This window comes from Symphalangus syndactylus, chromosome 5 (assembly GCF_028878055.3).
Source record: "Symphalangus syndactylus isolate Jambi chromosome 5, NHGRI_mSymSyn1-v2.1_pri, whole genome shotgun sequence".
NCBI classification, from domain to species: domain Eukaryota; kingdom Metazoa; phylum Chordata; class Mammalia; order Primates; family Hylobatidae; genus Symphalangus; species Symphalangus syndactylus.
The window spans coordinates 33,585,533-33,601,581 of record NC_072427.2 but is presented as its reverse complement, the minus strand read 5'-3'; the positions used below and the strand labels follow the sequence as shown (position 1 = coordinate 33,601,581).

At 45.3% G+C, this 16,049-nt stretch overlaps 1 protein-coding gene across 8 annotated transcripts in view; it reads right to left on the bottom strand.

Annotated features, from left to right (window-relative positions):
• The window catches only part of HEXA (hexosaminidase subunit alpha), a 57,009-nt gene that overhangs the window by 31,229 nt on the left and 9,731 nt on the right, over window positions 1-16,049 (bottom strand). For 4 of the 8 annotated variants that reach the window (XR_010120692.1, XM_055277906.2, XM_063638795.1 and 1 more), the window contains exons 2-7: window positions 6,512-6,604; window positions 5,552-5,617; window positions 3,684-3,730; window positions 3,061-3,171; window positions 1,137-1,238; window positions 522-654 (exon numbers count right to left, since the gene is read on the bottom strand). Coding sequence is in view for 6 of the 8 variants with exons in the window: in XM_055277906.2 (XP_055133881.2) it covers window positions 522-654; window positions 1,137-1,238; window positions 3,061-3,171; window positions 3,684-3,730; window positions 5,552-5,617; window positions 6,512-6,604 (552 nt within the window). In the remaining 2 variants the exon portion in view is untranslated. Of the gene's footprint in view, window positions 1-521; window positions 655-1,136; window positions 1,239-3,060; window positions 3,172-3,683; window positions 3,731-5,551; window positions 5,618-6,511; window positions 6,638-16,049 lie in introns of all 8 variants that reach the window. The other 4 variants (XR_008657656.2, XM_055277903.2, XM_063638794.1 and 1 more) reach the window with 1 other exon arrangement.

Below are 16,049 nucleotides of genomic sequence, written 5' to 3'. Positions count from 1 at the left end.
TCAGGTGATCCATCCGCCTTGGCCTCCAAGACTGGTGGGATTACAGACACGAGCCACCATGCCCGGCCAGTATCTTCAGTTTTCTATTGGCCAGTAGCCCTTTTCAACCGTCATTTAACCTGCGCTGGGGGCTCACACTGGAGGGCTGAGGGTATACAGAAGAAAGGGAGCAGGGGTAGTGACTGACTCTGATCTCTGCAGGCTGCCCTTGGGCTTCTTTCTTTCAGATTCTACCCTGGTGGTCAGATTCCTCAGCATCCACTCTAGGCACAACTACCTGCAATGGCATCTGAGAAAAATGTGCCCTTACATAGTCTAACAGTACATATTTTAATAGTAAGAAGCAGCCTCCATTGTCCAAAGTGAGTTCTTCCTATCTAAATTCCCAGGTGGAAGAAGTCGATGGAAAACATTCTTCCAAGGACCAACGCTGGGATATGCCACTTCCATGAGCCAGTGCCCTGAAGCTTCACTCTGAGCATAATAAGCAGAGTCCCTCTGGTCCCAGACATCATTCTTACCTGGTCCCCAGGACAAAGTGTGGCCAGGAGTGTCAAACTCTGCAAGCACACGGATACCCCGGAGCCGTGCGTATTCAATGACCTCCTTCACATCCTGTGCTGTGTAGATGTGGGTGACAGGGTTGTAGGACCCCTGAAAGGCACAAGACACCCTTCAGGTTCACATTTCCTGAAAGCTAGCAGAGTAGAAGATACTCAAAATGCCCACAAGACTCCCCAGAGATCAGAAAACCTGCCCATAGCCCTTTGGTGTCAGGGACTATTTTCAAAAAACTTGATCATAATTTCCCAGAAGTTATCACATCTGTTTTATCTGAGTATCATAATGCCAGTGAGATAATCATGGTAGGTATTAATATTATGTCGATTTAACAGAATATAAATACATAAAAAGGGAATAAGGCCAGAAGAGCTTCTCTCCTGAAGGTCACAAGGCAAATTATCGGCAAAGTTTTGGACTTGAACTCAAGTCTCCTGACTCCAAATCCAGTGTCCTTCCCCTATATTGGTCTAAAACTGGCTGGTTAGGATGAGAGACCCTGTTCTTGCCAGCAGGGCCGCAGCCAGATTCAGACATTGACCTATAAACTTGGTCAGAGTGAAATGGGGACATACCTTTCTCATGAGCTCTGGAAAAGTGAAGCTCTCATATGGGAAGGAAGGATCATCTACCAGATGCCAGTGGAACACGTTCAATTTATTGTACGCCATGACATCCTGTAGGTTAAAGTACACACTGTGAACTCATCACAGTCTCTCCAGTTTCAGCCTCAAACTTGCGATGTTGGGCAGGCTCTCAGGCTGCTCCACACACCCCTACAGGCTTGACCTGCCTCAGCTCTCAATTAAGTGTTTATGGGGTCTCTCTATCAAACCTTCCCATCAGGGAGGGATGACATGGAGGGAAGGCCCAGCACACTTCTACTTTTCCCAGAACACATCCAAAGATGGATGACAGAAGTGGTCTTTCCTCTTTTTGAAATAAATTCTGGCTACATTAAGAGGAGGGCTGCAGCTACTGTGGTAGCCTGGAATCTTCCAAAAGCCTGAAGATAACACTTCCTCTTGCCATTTGTGTTGGGTTGTCTGACTGATGTTAAGCCCAACTGTGAGACCTCCTGGGAACTTAGTAGCCTCTTAACTCATAATCTCAGAAGCCAAGGCTGGCAGATGTGTCGCCTCCTTTGGTTCTGTCACAGGAGCAAAGGAAAAGGCAGACACAGGAACTGGATCGGGAACTGTCAGATAAGACTGCACATTAAACTCAAGAGGGTTAGGAACTTCCCCAGGTAAGGCTTTTTTTTTTTTTCTTTTTTTTTTGAGACAGAGTCTTGCTGTGTCGCCCAGGCTGGAGTACAGTGGCACAATCTCAGCTCACCGCAACCTCCACCTCCCAGGTTCAAGTGCTTCTCATGCCTCAGCCTCCTTCCCTCATTTATTTATTTATTTATTTTTGAGACAGGGTCTCTGTTGTCCAGGCTGGAGTGCAGTGGTGCAATCACAGTTCATGCATCCTTGATCTCCCCAGGCTCAGGTGATTCTCCCACCACAGACGCCTGAGTAGCTGGGACTACAGGTTTGCGCCATCATGCCTGGCTAATTTTTTGTATTTTCAGTACAGATGGGGTTTCACCGTCTTGGCCAGGTTAGTCTCGAACTCCTGAGCTTGGGCAATCCACCCACCTTGGCCTCCCAGAGTGCTAGGATTACAGGTGTGAGCCACTGCACCCAGCCCTGAGGTAAGGCTTTGAATGTCTCTCTCCTATGACCTTGTTCTAACTAAAGTTAGCTCTGGCGGCCAGGTGTCGTGACTCATGCCTGTAATCCTACCACTCTGGGAGGCCAAGGTGGGCATATTGCTTGAGCCCGGGAGTTCAAGACCAGCCTGGGCAACATGACGAAACCCCAGCTCTACAAAAAATACAAAAAAAAAAAAAAATTGAGACCCTGTCTCAAAAAACAAATATAGTTAGCTCTGCCAATGAAGCCAATTCCCCTAAACATCTGTATCCCTGGAAACAGCCTGAACATTGATCTATAGTAGCCTATACAGTAGATTTAAGTCACTCTTTGTTATTTTCTAAGTCTTGGAGCAGCTCATCTTCTACATTTTTCCCAGGAGCTCATAGAGTTACATACAATCTCTTTTTTTTGAGATGGCGTCTTACTCTTTCACCTAGGCTGGAGTGCAGTGGCGTGATCTCCACCCACTGCAACCTCTGCCTCCCGGGTTCAAGCGATTCTCCTGCCTCAGCCTCCCAGGTAGCTGGGATTACAAGCATGCACCACCATGCCCAGCTAATTTTTGTATTTTTAGTAGAGACAGGGTTTCACCATGTTGGCCAGGCTGGCCTTGAACTTCTGACCTCAGGTGATCCGCCCACCTAGGCCTCCCAAAGTGTTGGGATTACAGGCGTGAGCCACCACACCCAGTTCATACATTCTCTCTCTCACTCTTTAAGAATTTGGAACTTGGTCTGTCCAGTTGCTCTATCACCCCAGAACTCTAAGTGTGAAGAAGGCCTTAAGGCCTGGTTACCAGAGTGTCCAGGATGCTAGAGAGTGGCAGGTAATGGCGAGATGTATCCAACAGCAAGCCCCGGTGAGGAAAGCGAGGAAAGTCCTCGATCTCAGTCTTGTTGATAAAGAACTGTGCAGAACACACATTGAACATGTCAGATTCAAAGGAAGCTTACTACGGGGGCACAGGGAGATGAAGACAACTCTCCCAGGATTCTTAAAAAGCCAATCTGTGACTGTTCTCAGCGTCACTCTCTCCCTAAATGCTCCCCACCTCTACAAATGACCATAAGCAGCCACCTTCCCAGAAAGCAACTGTCCAACGCCAGCCTAATACAACTGTCCCATACACCACTCAGCCTACAAATTCTGGATTTTCCTGTTAACATAGTTTATTTTATTCAAAGCAGTGTGGCCTCAAGGTCATTACTAAATGATGACTCAGGGGGACCAAATTACAGTGATTCCAAACAGACCAAATCTACCAAACCAGTTTTCCACCCACATCTCCTCTTCCATTTCTACTGGGGCTATCTCAAGCCACCAGGATCCTAAGGCAAAACAAGATTTTTCTAGGATTCTCAACATTGGGATCCAACCCCAGAGATGAAAAAGGAGCCCTTCTTGAGGGTCCACACTTACTGTGCCCTCAGCAGATTTCCAAACAAGCTGGCTAAAAGTCTCCAGACCTAGGAAGAAGCAGAGAAGCAGAGTAAAGACTCAGGGAGTGGAAAAAGAGATGTCTCTATTTGGAAGGTTCTCAATGTAGCAGAGCACAACGTTTGAGTACACAGTGAAAATGGATGTAGTGTAGGCTTGATGATTTTTAACACTGATGAAAAGGGGATATTAGGAAGCCAGTATCCATCTTTACTTCTGTATTTCATTTTGGGAGATGTCAGAGTAAGGGTTTTAGTGCCCCTCCTTACAACATACTAACCTTCAAAACCCACATACCTCTTATCTATATTTCCTGTGCCTTGACATGAATATTGAGAAGAGTGGCCAAGACATATACTCATGAGGACAGACACAGAGACAAGTCAGCCTGCAAGAGTTGGGCTTTTCACGGATAACCCCTATCAGGAGCTAAGAGAGCTGAGAAAAGGGGTCCCAGAATAAATTGTGAGAAAGTGATCATAAGCTTGGGTTTCCAAGAAGCCTGGGTTCATGGCTGGACCTAGAAGATAAAAAAAAATATCCACTCTTCCTCTTCAGAGACTGAGAAGAGACCCAGCTATAGGGAGCTGAGGTGTGGTGGACAGCAACTGCCCCAGAAGGACTCCCCTAGTCCACTGACACTGTCTCCTAGAGTCTAGCAAGGCCCACACACAGGTATGTTGAATCCAGAGCATTGTATGTTCTCAACAGCTGGGGCCCCTCTTCTGGAAACCGTGCAGAAGCCTCGTGAAAATTATCAGAGTCCCCAATTTCAAAGTGAAAGAATCCATGAGACCTCCGCAGTCACTCAGCACCTGATTTGAGCAGACTGCTAGTGTACTGTTTTGGCTTCTGCCCACTCTGACTCTGACACCCAGCATTCTGGAGTCCCAGGTCCTCCCTTACCTCTAGCCTGACTCACCATCAGCACCTGCATGAAAGGTACAAGAGGGCAGGAAGGGGAGGCAGCATGCTGTTGTTCCAAGCATAGAAGTGGGGCAAGGGAACAAAGACAAACTAAAGCAAGGTGTGGAATTCCGAGAGCGTTTCCCTCATCATTCACCAGCAGAGGGTTTACCAAAAGTGGGAGAGATATTTGGCTAAGTCTGTATCTAGGCACCAAATACCTTCTCAGTAAACCCAGAAGAAGGGCAAGGGCCAATAGTTTAGCCAGTAAACTCATTTTCTCCAGAAATAATGTAGTTCTAAATATTTCACTACTATTTATCTTTTGTTTGCACGTATCTATGTCTTTTGTTATAGTTTTCCTTTTAAAAAAACCTTTCCAATTACATGTCTTCAGCAAGAGCTGGACAGGCAGTGTCTGTAGTAGCATCATTCCCCCTGCCCCCCAGCTACCTGTCCCCTGCTGGCACCTAGAGCATCAGCCCGCAGACTCTCCCACTGCTTCCCAGAGCCCCTGACTAGGGCAGCAGCAGTTGCTGATGCTGCACAAGGTAAAACCTGTCAACTTCCAGAGACAGCTTCACAGAGATGGGAAAACACACCGATTGTTCCCATAAAACAAGCTTCCTGGCTGGGCATGGTGGCACACACCTGTAATCCCAGAACTTTGGGAGGCCGAGATGGGTGGATCACTTGAACTCAGGAGTTCAAGACTGGCCTGGGCAATATGGTGAAATCCCATCTCTACTAAAAATACAAGAATTAGCTGGGCATGGTGGCGGGCACCTGTAATCCCAGCTACTTGGGAGGCTAAAGAGGGAAGATTGCTTGAGCCTAAGAGGCAGAGGTTGCAGTGAGCAGGGATTGGGCCACCGCACTCCACCAACACCAACCTTCCCACATCATCCTTTCTCTCTCTCTTTTAATCAGCCCCAATTTGTTACCTCGGAGAGCTCCCCAGACAGTCTCAGAGAGGAGTAAACACTGGTCATCATTTATGGTCAGGGTATCTGAAATGACAGAAATGAACTCATTTAGTTGGTTAAGGTTTTCTATTCTCAGATTATAGACCAGATATTCTATATAAATCGTTGGATTAAAAAAAAACAGTAAGACCATATATTTTTAAAAATCTTTCAATGAGATGTCCCCAGAGCAAGACAGCTGTAGGATGGCCTGGTCTGGGGCCATAGTGGGAGGGTGGTCACCACAGTGACTCTGTAGACCCTGGATGATGATGTACAGCAAGAGTCAGGCTGGAGCGGAGTTCTGTATAAAGCACCACCTACCTTATGGATCAGTTTCCACAGCAGAAAGATGAAAGAAGTCTTCTCCTGGCAAAGGGAACAGGGATGCCTGCAGGAGTGAGTGCAGCACGCGATGCTCCCAACGCCTTTGTAATCACCCTCCTTTCCCCTTCCTCTATGCTTCAGCTACTTCCTCCAAGAAAGTGAGGAAGGAACCAAACTCAACTGTTCACTTTGGAGACTGAGAAGTCCCCAAATGCTGCTCAGGGAAGACAAGAGGCAGTCACTGGACTAATGACTTAACTTCATCTCAGTATAAGTGACCAGAACCCCTTCTTTCCCCAGTGTAGGGTCTATTAGAGAAAACTAGCAAAGTATACACTTTCCCAAAATAGAAATGTGTTCAGTCCACCAGGTAGGTGTCCTGTGGGACTCAGTGAAGAGCCAGTGTGATGTTCCACAGCCAACCTTTAGCACTGGTTAAGTTTCTGCATAGGAAAAACTCATCTTCCATGGCTCTCAGCACTTGGTGACCCTTGGTCCCCATGGTCAAAGGGGACTCCAGGCTGAGCATCAGCAGTTTAGGCCAGGCCATCCAGAGTTACAGCTTCAGACAAGTGCTTGCTCTTCTAAGACAGGGAACAGGATGGTACTTACAATTCTCCACCGACTCCAAAGTAGGAAGCTGGTTACATCCAGGTGTGACTACAGAGACAACCAACACATTCTTCTCCAGTGTATGCCGTTTTCCTGGGAAGACAGGGTAAGCTTGGTGCGGCCAACCTGCCCATAAGCAACAGGCAAAACCAAGACCCTAGCTCTAGTCCCTCAGCTCACACACCTGTGGTAAAGGAAAGGCAGGACATGGCATTTACCCTTGGCGTAGGCACTGCCTGATCATCTGTTCAGCTGTTTCATTCTCGTTGTGCCCCTCTTCTCCTCAGTAGCTGCCCTGACCCATGTCTGAATGCCCTGGGTGACAGCTCTTCTTAACCAGGGCTCTATATTTCTGGCTGCCCTTGGCCTGTACCAAAAAAACAATTCCATGACCTCAACAACTGCTTCTGAATGAGAGGCAGCTCTAGAGCATTGCTACTCCAAGTATGGTCTGCAGATTAGCTGCCAATTTGCAAACTGTGTTACTGGCTGGTCACTGTATAGAAAACTTACATGAAGCCTCAATGTAAATCAATGATGTCAGAGTAAACACACTGTCTAGTTCTAACATTTTTTCATACAAGATTTTCTTGATGAAGAGATCAGTCTTACATTCTGGTACATATGCTTCTTATCTCATTGCAGATTGGCCTATTAAGTAGTACTGCTCTTGAGGGCTCCAGATGAAGAGTTTCCAGTTTTGCAAAAGCCTAGGAGCTAATGGAGCAGATGACAGAAGGATCAGGCAAAGGAGGCCTGAGATGATGCAACTGATACCTCAGAGAAGGTCAGGGTCACCCGCCCATCTTGCTTCCTTCCTTCCTCTTCCCAAACAGGTTCTCTATCCAAGGTAGATTTTACCCTAACAGTGGAGGGTCACCCAGTATGAACCAACATAGTATCTAATATAGCTTTACAGATCCTTGTCTATGCAGAAAAAATGCCAAAGCCAAAATATGAATACACTGTCTCTTCTCACCCTCCTGCTGGTTCTTCCCTGTGATTTTCAGGGTGGCTCTGATGTTATAGCCCCAAGCCTTAACTTAATGAACCCCTCTCTATTCTATTCTTTCCTGGAGCCATATTCATCCCACTGGCATCACAACATCCATGACTTCTTATGGCACTACAATGTCAGGGATAGGATGGCCTGGCAGAAGGCAACGAGAGAGAATTCAGAACCAAACTGGAATCTCAAATGTTACCCATCTCCAGGCAGAAGGAATCCAAGTGCTCAGATCATCTCAAGGAAGCCTGCTCAGACCTCTTGAGCACTACCACATGGCTGTATCTCAGCTCTTAGGTCTGCCAAGAAGCAAGCCAATAAGGGGGACTTTCCTACCATCATGAATAAACACATTCTTTCCCTTACCAATAAATACCCTGGATCCCCACACCAATACCTGCCTACATTCTGCAAAGAGGAGGGAATCTGAGGCAACTCTGGGCCAGGTCAATTCACAACTCCATACTTGAACCCTAAAACTACATTGTTACAACACAAAAGGACAAGCAGACCTTCAAGGCAAAGACCACACTCAAGGCAGAATCCGTAGGGTCATCTAAGCAGACAGGCTACAAACCCATCTCCACAGGAGACTCTACAGGGAGACCAATGAGGACTTAACCTAGCAGCAAGGGTGAGGAAAAACTATACCCCATCCTCTGACTTCTTGTCCCCACTCCCAACCCCACACATCACAGAGCCCCAATATCATTGTGTGGAGAGCTCATCTGCATATCTACCCAGGCAGCCATCCAAAAGACAGCCGAAGTCCTGAGCTTTAGTTCTAATCCTCTGGGGCTCAGCCTGCCACATAAGGAGAAATCACAACTAATCCATATGCAACTACCATGGCTTGCTGCCCTCATGACAAAACAAGAGAGGCTGCACAAACACCAGGTTTATCTGAACTATTACTTGGAAGACAGAAAAATACCTAATCTTTTGATTTTTAAAAAATTTATTTTTCTAAAACACACCTGCACTGCACTCCCTAAATCTGTAGTCTTTTGGAGAGTCACAGACTCCTTTGCAGATCTGCTGAACAGGAAAGCACTTTTTTTCCCAGAACAATGCCCCTAATTTAAGGGCATTTCTCCAGAATTACAATTCTTCCACTCCCTGCCATCAATCTCATGGTGAATAATCCCTGTCCGAAGTTCTCTCAGTGACTCATCTGGGTTTGGGCTGAAAGAAGTAGATACAGGGGCATGGCTGCTGTTTAAACAAATTATGAGAGGGATGTTTGGGGGAGGCAGCAATACGAGAGCTGGCAAAACAGGAGGGACACTAGGTCATTGCAAAGGATGTAAATAGGGTATCACCACTGTGGTTTTCCACCTCTAAGCTGCTACTTTGCCTGGCTATGAAGAGGGCAGGAAATAGGCAGGGGACAGTAGCACAGCCGCCTCTACACACACCCGCCCACACCCCGAACACTGAGAAGCACCAACGTGTGGGAAGCACAGTATGGCAAACAGCCCGGTCAGCCAGCAATGTCATGAGCACATGTGCCATGAGTCCAGCTGGAACAGCAGGAAATTGAGAAGCCTCCAGGGCTTAGGAGGTAGCATGAAAAACAGACCAGAGGGCTGGGAAATCAGGACAGGTTGCTTCTGGTTCTGGTTTTGCTGCTGCCAAGCTGAGCAAGTCTCAGGGCTCCCATTTCCTTCCCTGTAAACAATGGCAGGGTGGGACCAGATTCCAGCTACACCTCTTCAGATCTAAGACCTTGTGATTCCACAGACAGATAATACACTCCAGGGTCCCATTCCAGGACCACAGCCTTCTACCTCTGCAGCTCACTCATCTCCCTGCTTTCAAGTAAACCTACTCTTCTCTTTGGGTTCACTGAAAACTTTGCATCTTTTTTTTAAATCAAAACAGTAGTACAGGCCTGGTGCAGTGGCTCAGGTCCATAATCTCAGCACTTCGGGAGGCCGAGGCAGGCGGATCACTTAAGGTCAGGAGTCAGAGACCAGTCTGGCCAACACGGTGAAACCCCATCTCTACTAAAAATACAAACAAATTAGCTGGTCATGGTGGTGGGCCCTGTAATCCCAGCTACTCAGGAGGCTGAGGCAGGATAATCACTTGAACCCAGGAGATGGGGACTGCAGTGAGCAGAGACTGCACCACTGCACTCCAGCCTGGGCAATAGAGTGAGACTCTGTCTCAAAAAAAGAAAAAAAAATAGTAGTACATATTAGTTAAAAAAAAAATCAAACAGTACTACAAAACAGTAGAAAATATTTATAATAAACAAATAAAAGTATCTTTGGCACCCTTCCTTAGTCCCCTCAGTAAAGAGATAAACATCACTGGTAGTTTTCTACCCCTGTAGTACCTTGTAGAGTAATTTTGTCTTATTCATCACAGACAGGTCATCTCTGGACATGGAATTCTCAGAACAATGATGCTCCTATCACCAAAGTCCTACTGTTGAATCTTCTCCAGACTCCAGTACTATGACCCCTCCATTTCCCTTCTGTTCTCAGTCCTCTCTCATCCTTGCTTCCTTCCCTGCTGGCCTACATGTAGTGATCCATCACCTCAAATGCAATCTAGCCAATACTCTCAACGATCTGTCTCTTTTCTTCTGTCACAACCAATGGGCAAAACTTTCAAACCTGGATCAATCTAACATCTGCCTTCTGTGCCCTAACATCTGGCTACTGTACCCTACTGGAGGGAAGGGAGAAAAATCACAAAAGAGCAGGATTGGACCACTGCAAAATCATGGTCTCCATCTTGGCTGGGCCCTTGATGCTACCCTGAAAATTCTTCTGTCTCCATCATTGCTTCATTCTATTTTCTACACCTTCCTCAAGTCTACCTGATCACCACCTCCCTTATGCTCAGCAGACAATCAGAAGAGAACTTTCAACTATCTCTACCCTCTTCCCCTCTCCCCGCCGACAAAAATATCTGCAACACACACCTGCCTGTACCTTCTCCCGGACCTCCACCTTGATGGATGGGGTTTCCTTTTACCTGTGCTCTGGAGCTCTTCTCAGTCTCCTCTTGTATAAATTATTTCCCCTTTTCCCAAAGCCTTCAAATTATTTCTTTCAACTCTCACCAGCATTAACATGTTTGCAATCTTCCTGGTCTCAACTGCATGTCACCTCAAACACTCACTCTTTCTTTTGCCTTTCTGCCACAAAGACACTCTAGAGGAAATGTAGCCTGGGCAGCTAAGGACCTGAACTCCAAAGGAAGACAGATTCAAATCTTGGTTCTAACACTTTCTAGCTGCAGGCCTTCCCTAGGCAAGTTATTTACCCTCTCTAAGCTGCAGTTTCCTCAACTGTAAAATGGGGATCATAATACCTATATAATTGGGCTGCTGGGAAGGTTAAATGAGTTAATACATGTAAAGTGCTTAGCTCAGTGCCTGGTACATGGTATGTGCTCATGATGTTGGTCATGCTTAGTATTTTGCAGCTGCTTCCTTACAACCTATCTATTCCTCAATCCACTATAATCTGGCTTCCTTCACCACCACTTCTCTCAAAATGGCTTCACCAAAGTCCTGTGGTTCTGTAACCAAATTCAAGGGACTCTTTTCAATTCATTCATTCATTCATTCAACAGTAATTTATTACTGAATGCTTACTATGTGCCAGGGTGTTGTAAGTGCTGGGGATACAGCAGTGGTCAAAACAGACAAAAATCCCTGCTGTCAGAGAGCTAACAGAAACCACTCACTCCTTCTGGGACCTCTTGACAGCATCAGACATCCCTGACCTTCTTGAAACTAAACTCCTTTAGCTTAGGGGACATTGCTCTCTTGGTTTTCCTTCCAACTCCTTGAATATGCTTCTTCATTCTACTTCTCCTTTACCAACTCCAATGTGCTAGTGTTACCCAGGATCTCCAAGGCTCCAAACTTCTCTCTTCCCCTTCACTTACGCTCTCCCTAGACAATGTCATCCACTCCCACAGCAGGCCAATGACTCCCAAATCTATCTTTCCAAGCCAACTCTTCTTCTGGAGCTCTAGACTTGTACACCTCCACTCAAATGTCTCAAAAGCCACTTGACTCTTAAACATAAAACTGATCTAACTCTTCATTCCTCCTCCTGGCTGATCCTCTCTCTCACTTTGATAACAGCCCCATCTATTCACCTACACCAGATCTCCTTCTTCTATTCCTTCCACCTAACTGAGTAGATCACAAGTTCATTAACTCAAAATAACATTTACAGACTGTCTGCTATCTCAAACATTGTGTTAAGCACGGAGATTACAACAGTAAAAAGACTTTTAAAAAGTCTTACAATTACACAATCCTTATAGTCTCTTAACACATCGCCATTTTCCCAGCCCCACTGGGCCAAAGCCTTAATTCAGCCTCTTGTAATTTCTCACCTGGATGACTATAAAAAATCTCCCAGGCGGTCTTCCCCTGCCTCCAGGAATACCCATGTCAATCTACTATCCTCAGGGATATTAGAATATGAAGATAAGAGCGTGACAGACTCTGCTTAAAATCTTCCAATGGCTCCCATAGCTTTCAGAATAAAGTCCAGAATTCACTGGGTAATCATAAGAAAATGCCTTGTCTTTTTCTGCTCCTGTGCAGGAACTCTCACAATGAACAATGAACTCTTAACAGAACCCTGAAAATGCCATATTTTCTCCATATTTTTCTTTGTACATATTACTTCCTCCAATTGAAACAAACTTTGCCTTCCCTCCACATCTCTTCTAATTAAGAAACAGCTCTGTTTTCCTTTTAGGAAACACTTCTGTTATTCCCCTGCCCTTTCCTAAGAGACCCTCCTATGTGATCATGCAGCAATGTATACATACATTTTTCAAAACACTTATCTTAAGATATGCTGTTTATTTGTCTATCTCCTCACCTAGGTTGTGAGTTCCTCAACAGGAGGGACCAATCTCAGTGTCTTTGTATTCCCAGTGCCTGACACACAGCAGTTATTCAGTACATGTTTGCTGAAAAAATGAATGATGTTGGAATTCAAAAAATGCATATTTAATATTATGATTGTGCTATGTGATAATCAGGCATAAATAGCAAGTAGTTAATGTAGAGATTACTTTTATATCCCCAAACCTAGTATTTCTGAAATCCCGAGACTGGGGTGGGCGATGCTAAGAAGACACCCAGACTTACACAAAGTGCCTTTTCAGACACTGCTCTGAGGACCTCTGGATCCATAAATTCTAAGATTTAGGTCTTTCCACTTCTCTGAGCGGAAGAACTCGTTGCTGTATTAGGTAACCTGGAAACTATCAATCTTTACTTCAGTGCACAATAGCCTTTCCCTCTACCACCCCTGTTCCCTCCTGAATCAAAACAGTTCCATCGTATCAATGCGTTTGATTCACAGAATCCTAGCAGTATGGAAAAAAAACACATTGGTTTTGGTTATAAAATGTTACTTGATTTTGCTTCTGGACTGAAAACTAAGAGAGGCAACCCAGACTTTGCCACTTTCCCACTCTTTAATGTCTACTCTGCCCCCATATCCCCTGGTACCCTCCTAGGCTGGTGCCAAAGTTTGTTCCCATGCCCATTTTGTTTTCTTCCCCCTCCCATCTTTATACACATCATATCCAGGTTTCATCTCCCCCATATTCTGCCTAACAAAAGCCCATTATATCATTCATTTCCCACTCATTGCTTCATTCCAACCAAGATATATTGAGCATTTAATGTGCATCAGGAACTGTGCTAGGTGCTGGAGCAGTTAAAAAGAAAAACAAGCCCCGGTCCCTGCCCTTGAGGAGATCACAGTCTAGCAGGAGAGATAAACACAAACAATAATTACAAACATTGTGATAAGGGCTATGGTAGATTTAATAGCCACGTCCAGGAAAGGTGGAAGGCTTGACATTGAAGGTGACCTCTGAGTGGGATCTTGAACCCTGAATTGGTGTTCACCAAGCTACCATGAGGAGAAAAGGTATTCCAAGCCTGGGAAGTGAATTGGTGTGGTTAGAAGTCAAGGCCAATCTTGTCAAACTTCTTATCCCAGTAAAGTGGGAGTCTGTGAAGCCAACTGCCCTGAGCTGGGGCCTTCTCCTTAGTGCTGCTGAATTCAGTCTAGATCATGGTACCTCCTCCTGTAAGTTCCAAGATTCTTCACCCTCCACAGACTATTAATACCTACTTGGAAGTATCACTCTTTCCAGCCCACAGATGAATCCTGAATGCTCTTCCTTCCTCTCATTCCCATCCCATATTTTTTGGGTAAAAGTTGCACCCATCTTTTTTTTTTTTTTTTTTTTTTTTGAGACAGAGTCTCGCTGTCGCCCAGGCTGGAGTGCGGTGCTGCTATCATAGCTCACTGCAGCCTCAACCTCCTAGGCTCAAGTGATCCTCCTGCCTCAGCCTCCCAAACAGCTAAGACTACAGGCGTGCACCAGAATGTCAGGCTAATTTTTATTTTTATTTTTTGTAGAGACAGGGTCTCACTATGCTGCCCAGGCTGGTCTTGAACTCTTGGCCTCAAGCATTTCTTTGCATTTACTAGCCAAATTCTTTTTACTCTTTTTTTTGAGATGCAGTCTCACTCTGTCGCCCAGGCTGGAGTGCAATGGCGCTATCTCGGCTCACTGCAAGCTCTGCCTCCCAGGTTCATGCCATTCTCCTGCCTCAGCCTCCTGAGTAGGTGGGACCACAGGCAAGCGCCACCATGCTCGGCTAATTTTTTTTTTTTTTTTTTTTTTTTTTTAGTAGAGACGAAGTTTCACCGTGTTAGCCAGGATGGTCTCGATCTCCTGACCTCATGATCTGCCCGCCCTGGCCTCCCAAAGTGCTGGGACTACAGGCGTGAGCCACTGCGCCCAGCCATTCTTTTTACTTTTTAAAGCTACTTTTATTGACTTGTTGCAAACATCTGCCTCATTTTATCCCTTATTTTTTAACCTTATGCTTTCTTTTGCTTTAATTTTTATGTAGTTAAAGCTATGACTCTTTTCCTTTATGGTCTCTTTATTTGCTTATTTAGAAAGGCCTCTTCTACCCCTAAAATTATAATAATAGTTTCCTTCATTTCTGTCTAACACTTCTATGGTCTTTTACCTTCAGATCTTTAATCTACCTGGAATTTACTTTCGAGTTTGATATGAAGTAAGGATTTATTTTTTTCCCAATTGGATAACCAGTCATCCTTACGTATTTATTGACTAATACATCTTTTCACATTTGATCAGAAGTACTTCTTTGATCATATATTAAATTCCCACATATATACACATACTTGCTTGTCTCTGGAATCTATTTTCTTGGCAATCTTATTGTCAGGAAAATCCGCCATGTCATATCTCTACCATATTTTGTCACTTTGCCCAATATATAACCCCCTTTGCTCACTTCTGGTCCTGCACTTCTATTCTTATACATGTTGCTTCCTCTTCTCCACTAGACCACCTATACTACATATCATTCACCTTGTAAACCCTCTGAGATCTTGTTGTGTAGTTATTTAATTACTCAGTCTCTTCTACTTCCTCCCTAACTGAAGCCTGGCTCTCCCCAGGAATACCACACACCACTTCCCCTACAACATGTTCTGAGAGGCAGCCACTTCCCACATCATAGGGTTGAGAAATGGGGCTGCTTCTGGGTCATCCATTCCACCACCACCAAGTAATAAAACACCTTTCTTCTGTGGTTCATGTCATCCAGCTGTTAAATCTCCAGCTCTCCTTGTTACAACACTCTGTAGCTTCCTGATCACTTCTTTATTCACTTAATTTTTCTTTTCTTTTTTTTTTTTTTGAGACGGAGTCCTCCTCTGTTGCCCAGGATGGCGTGCAGTGGCGCGATCTCGGCTCACTGCAATTTCCGCCTCCTAGGCTCAAGTGATCCTCCGACCTCAGCCTCCTAAGTAGCTGGGATTACAGGTGTGCACCACCACACCTGGTTAATTGTTCTATTTTTACAAATTAGATGGGGTTTCACCACATTAGCCAAGCTGGTCTCAGACTCCTGACATCAAGTGATCCAACAGCCTCAGCCTCCCAAAGTGCTGGGATTACAGGTGTGAGCCACCACGCCCAACCTTATTTACTTAATACTTTGGATCCTGATGCCCAGTATTCCTCTCCACCCCAAGGCTGGCTATTAACCTAGATGATTTTAACACCCAAGAGGAAGAACTAACCCATGTTCTGGCTTAGCAGTCATCCAACAACATCCTCCTCCTCCTCAACCACCCTCCTGTGGTTGCCTTTTGGACCTTCTCCTCGGAAGTGTTCAAACTCATTCTCCCAAGCTCTAGCACTACATAGCTGTTTGCTAGACACCTCACAGTCAACACGTCAAAATCAAATTTACTTTTCATGATTCTCACTCTACCTCTCAACCTCTTAATTTCACTGGTGTTTTTTTTTGTTTGTTTGAGACGGAGTTTCACTCCTGTTGCCCAGGCTGGAGTGCAGTGGCGCAATCTTGGCTCACCGCAACCTCCACCTCCTGGATTCAAGCGATTCTCCTGCCTCAGCCTCCAGAGTAGCTGGGATTACAGGCATGCACCACTATGCCCAGCTAATTTTGTA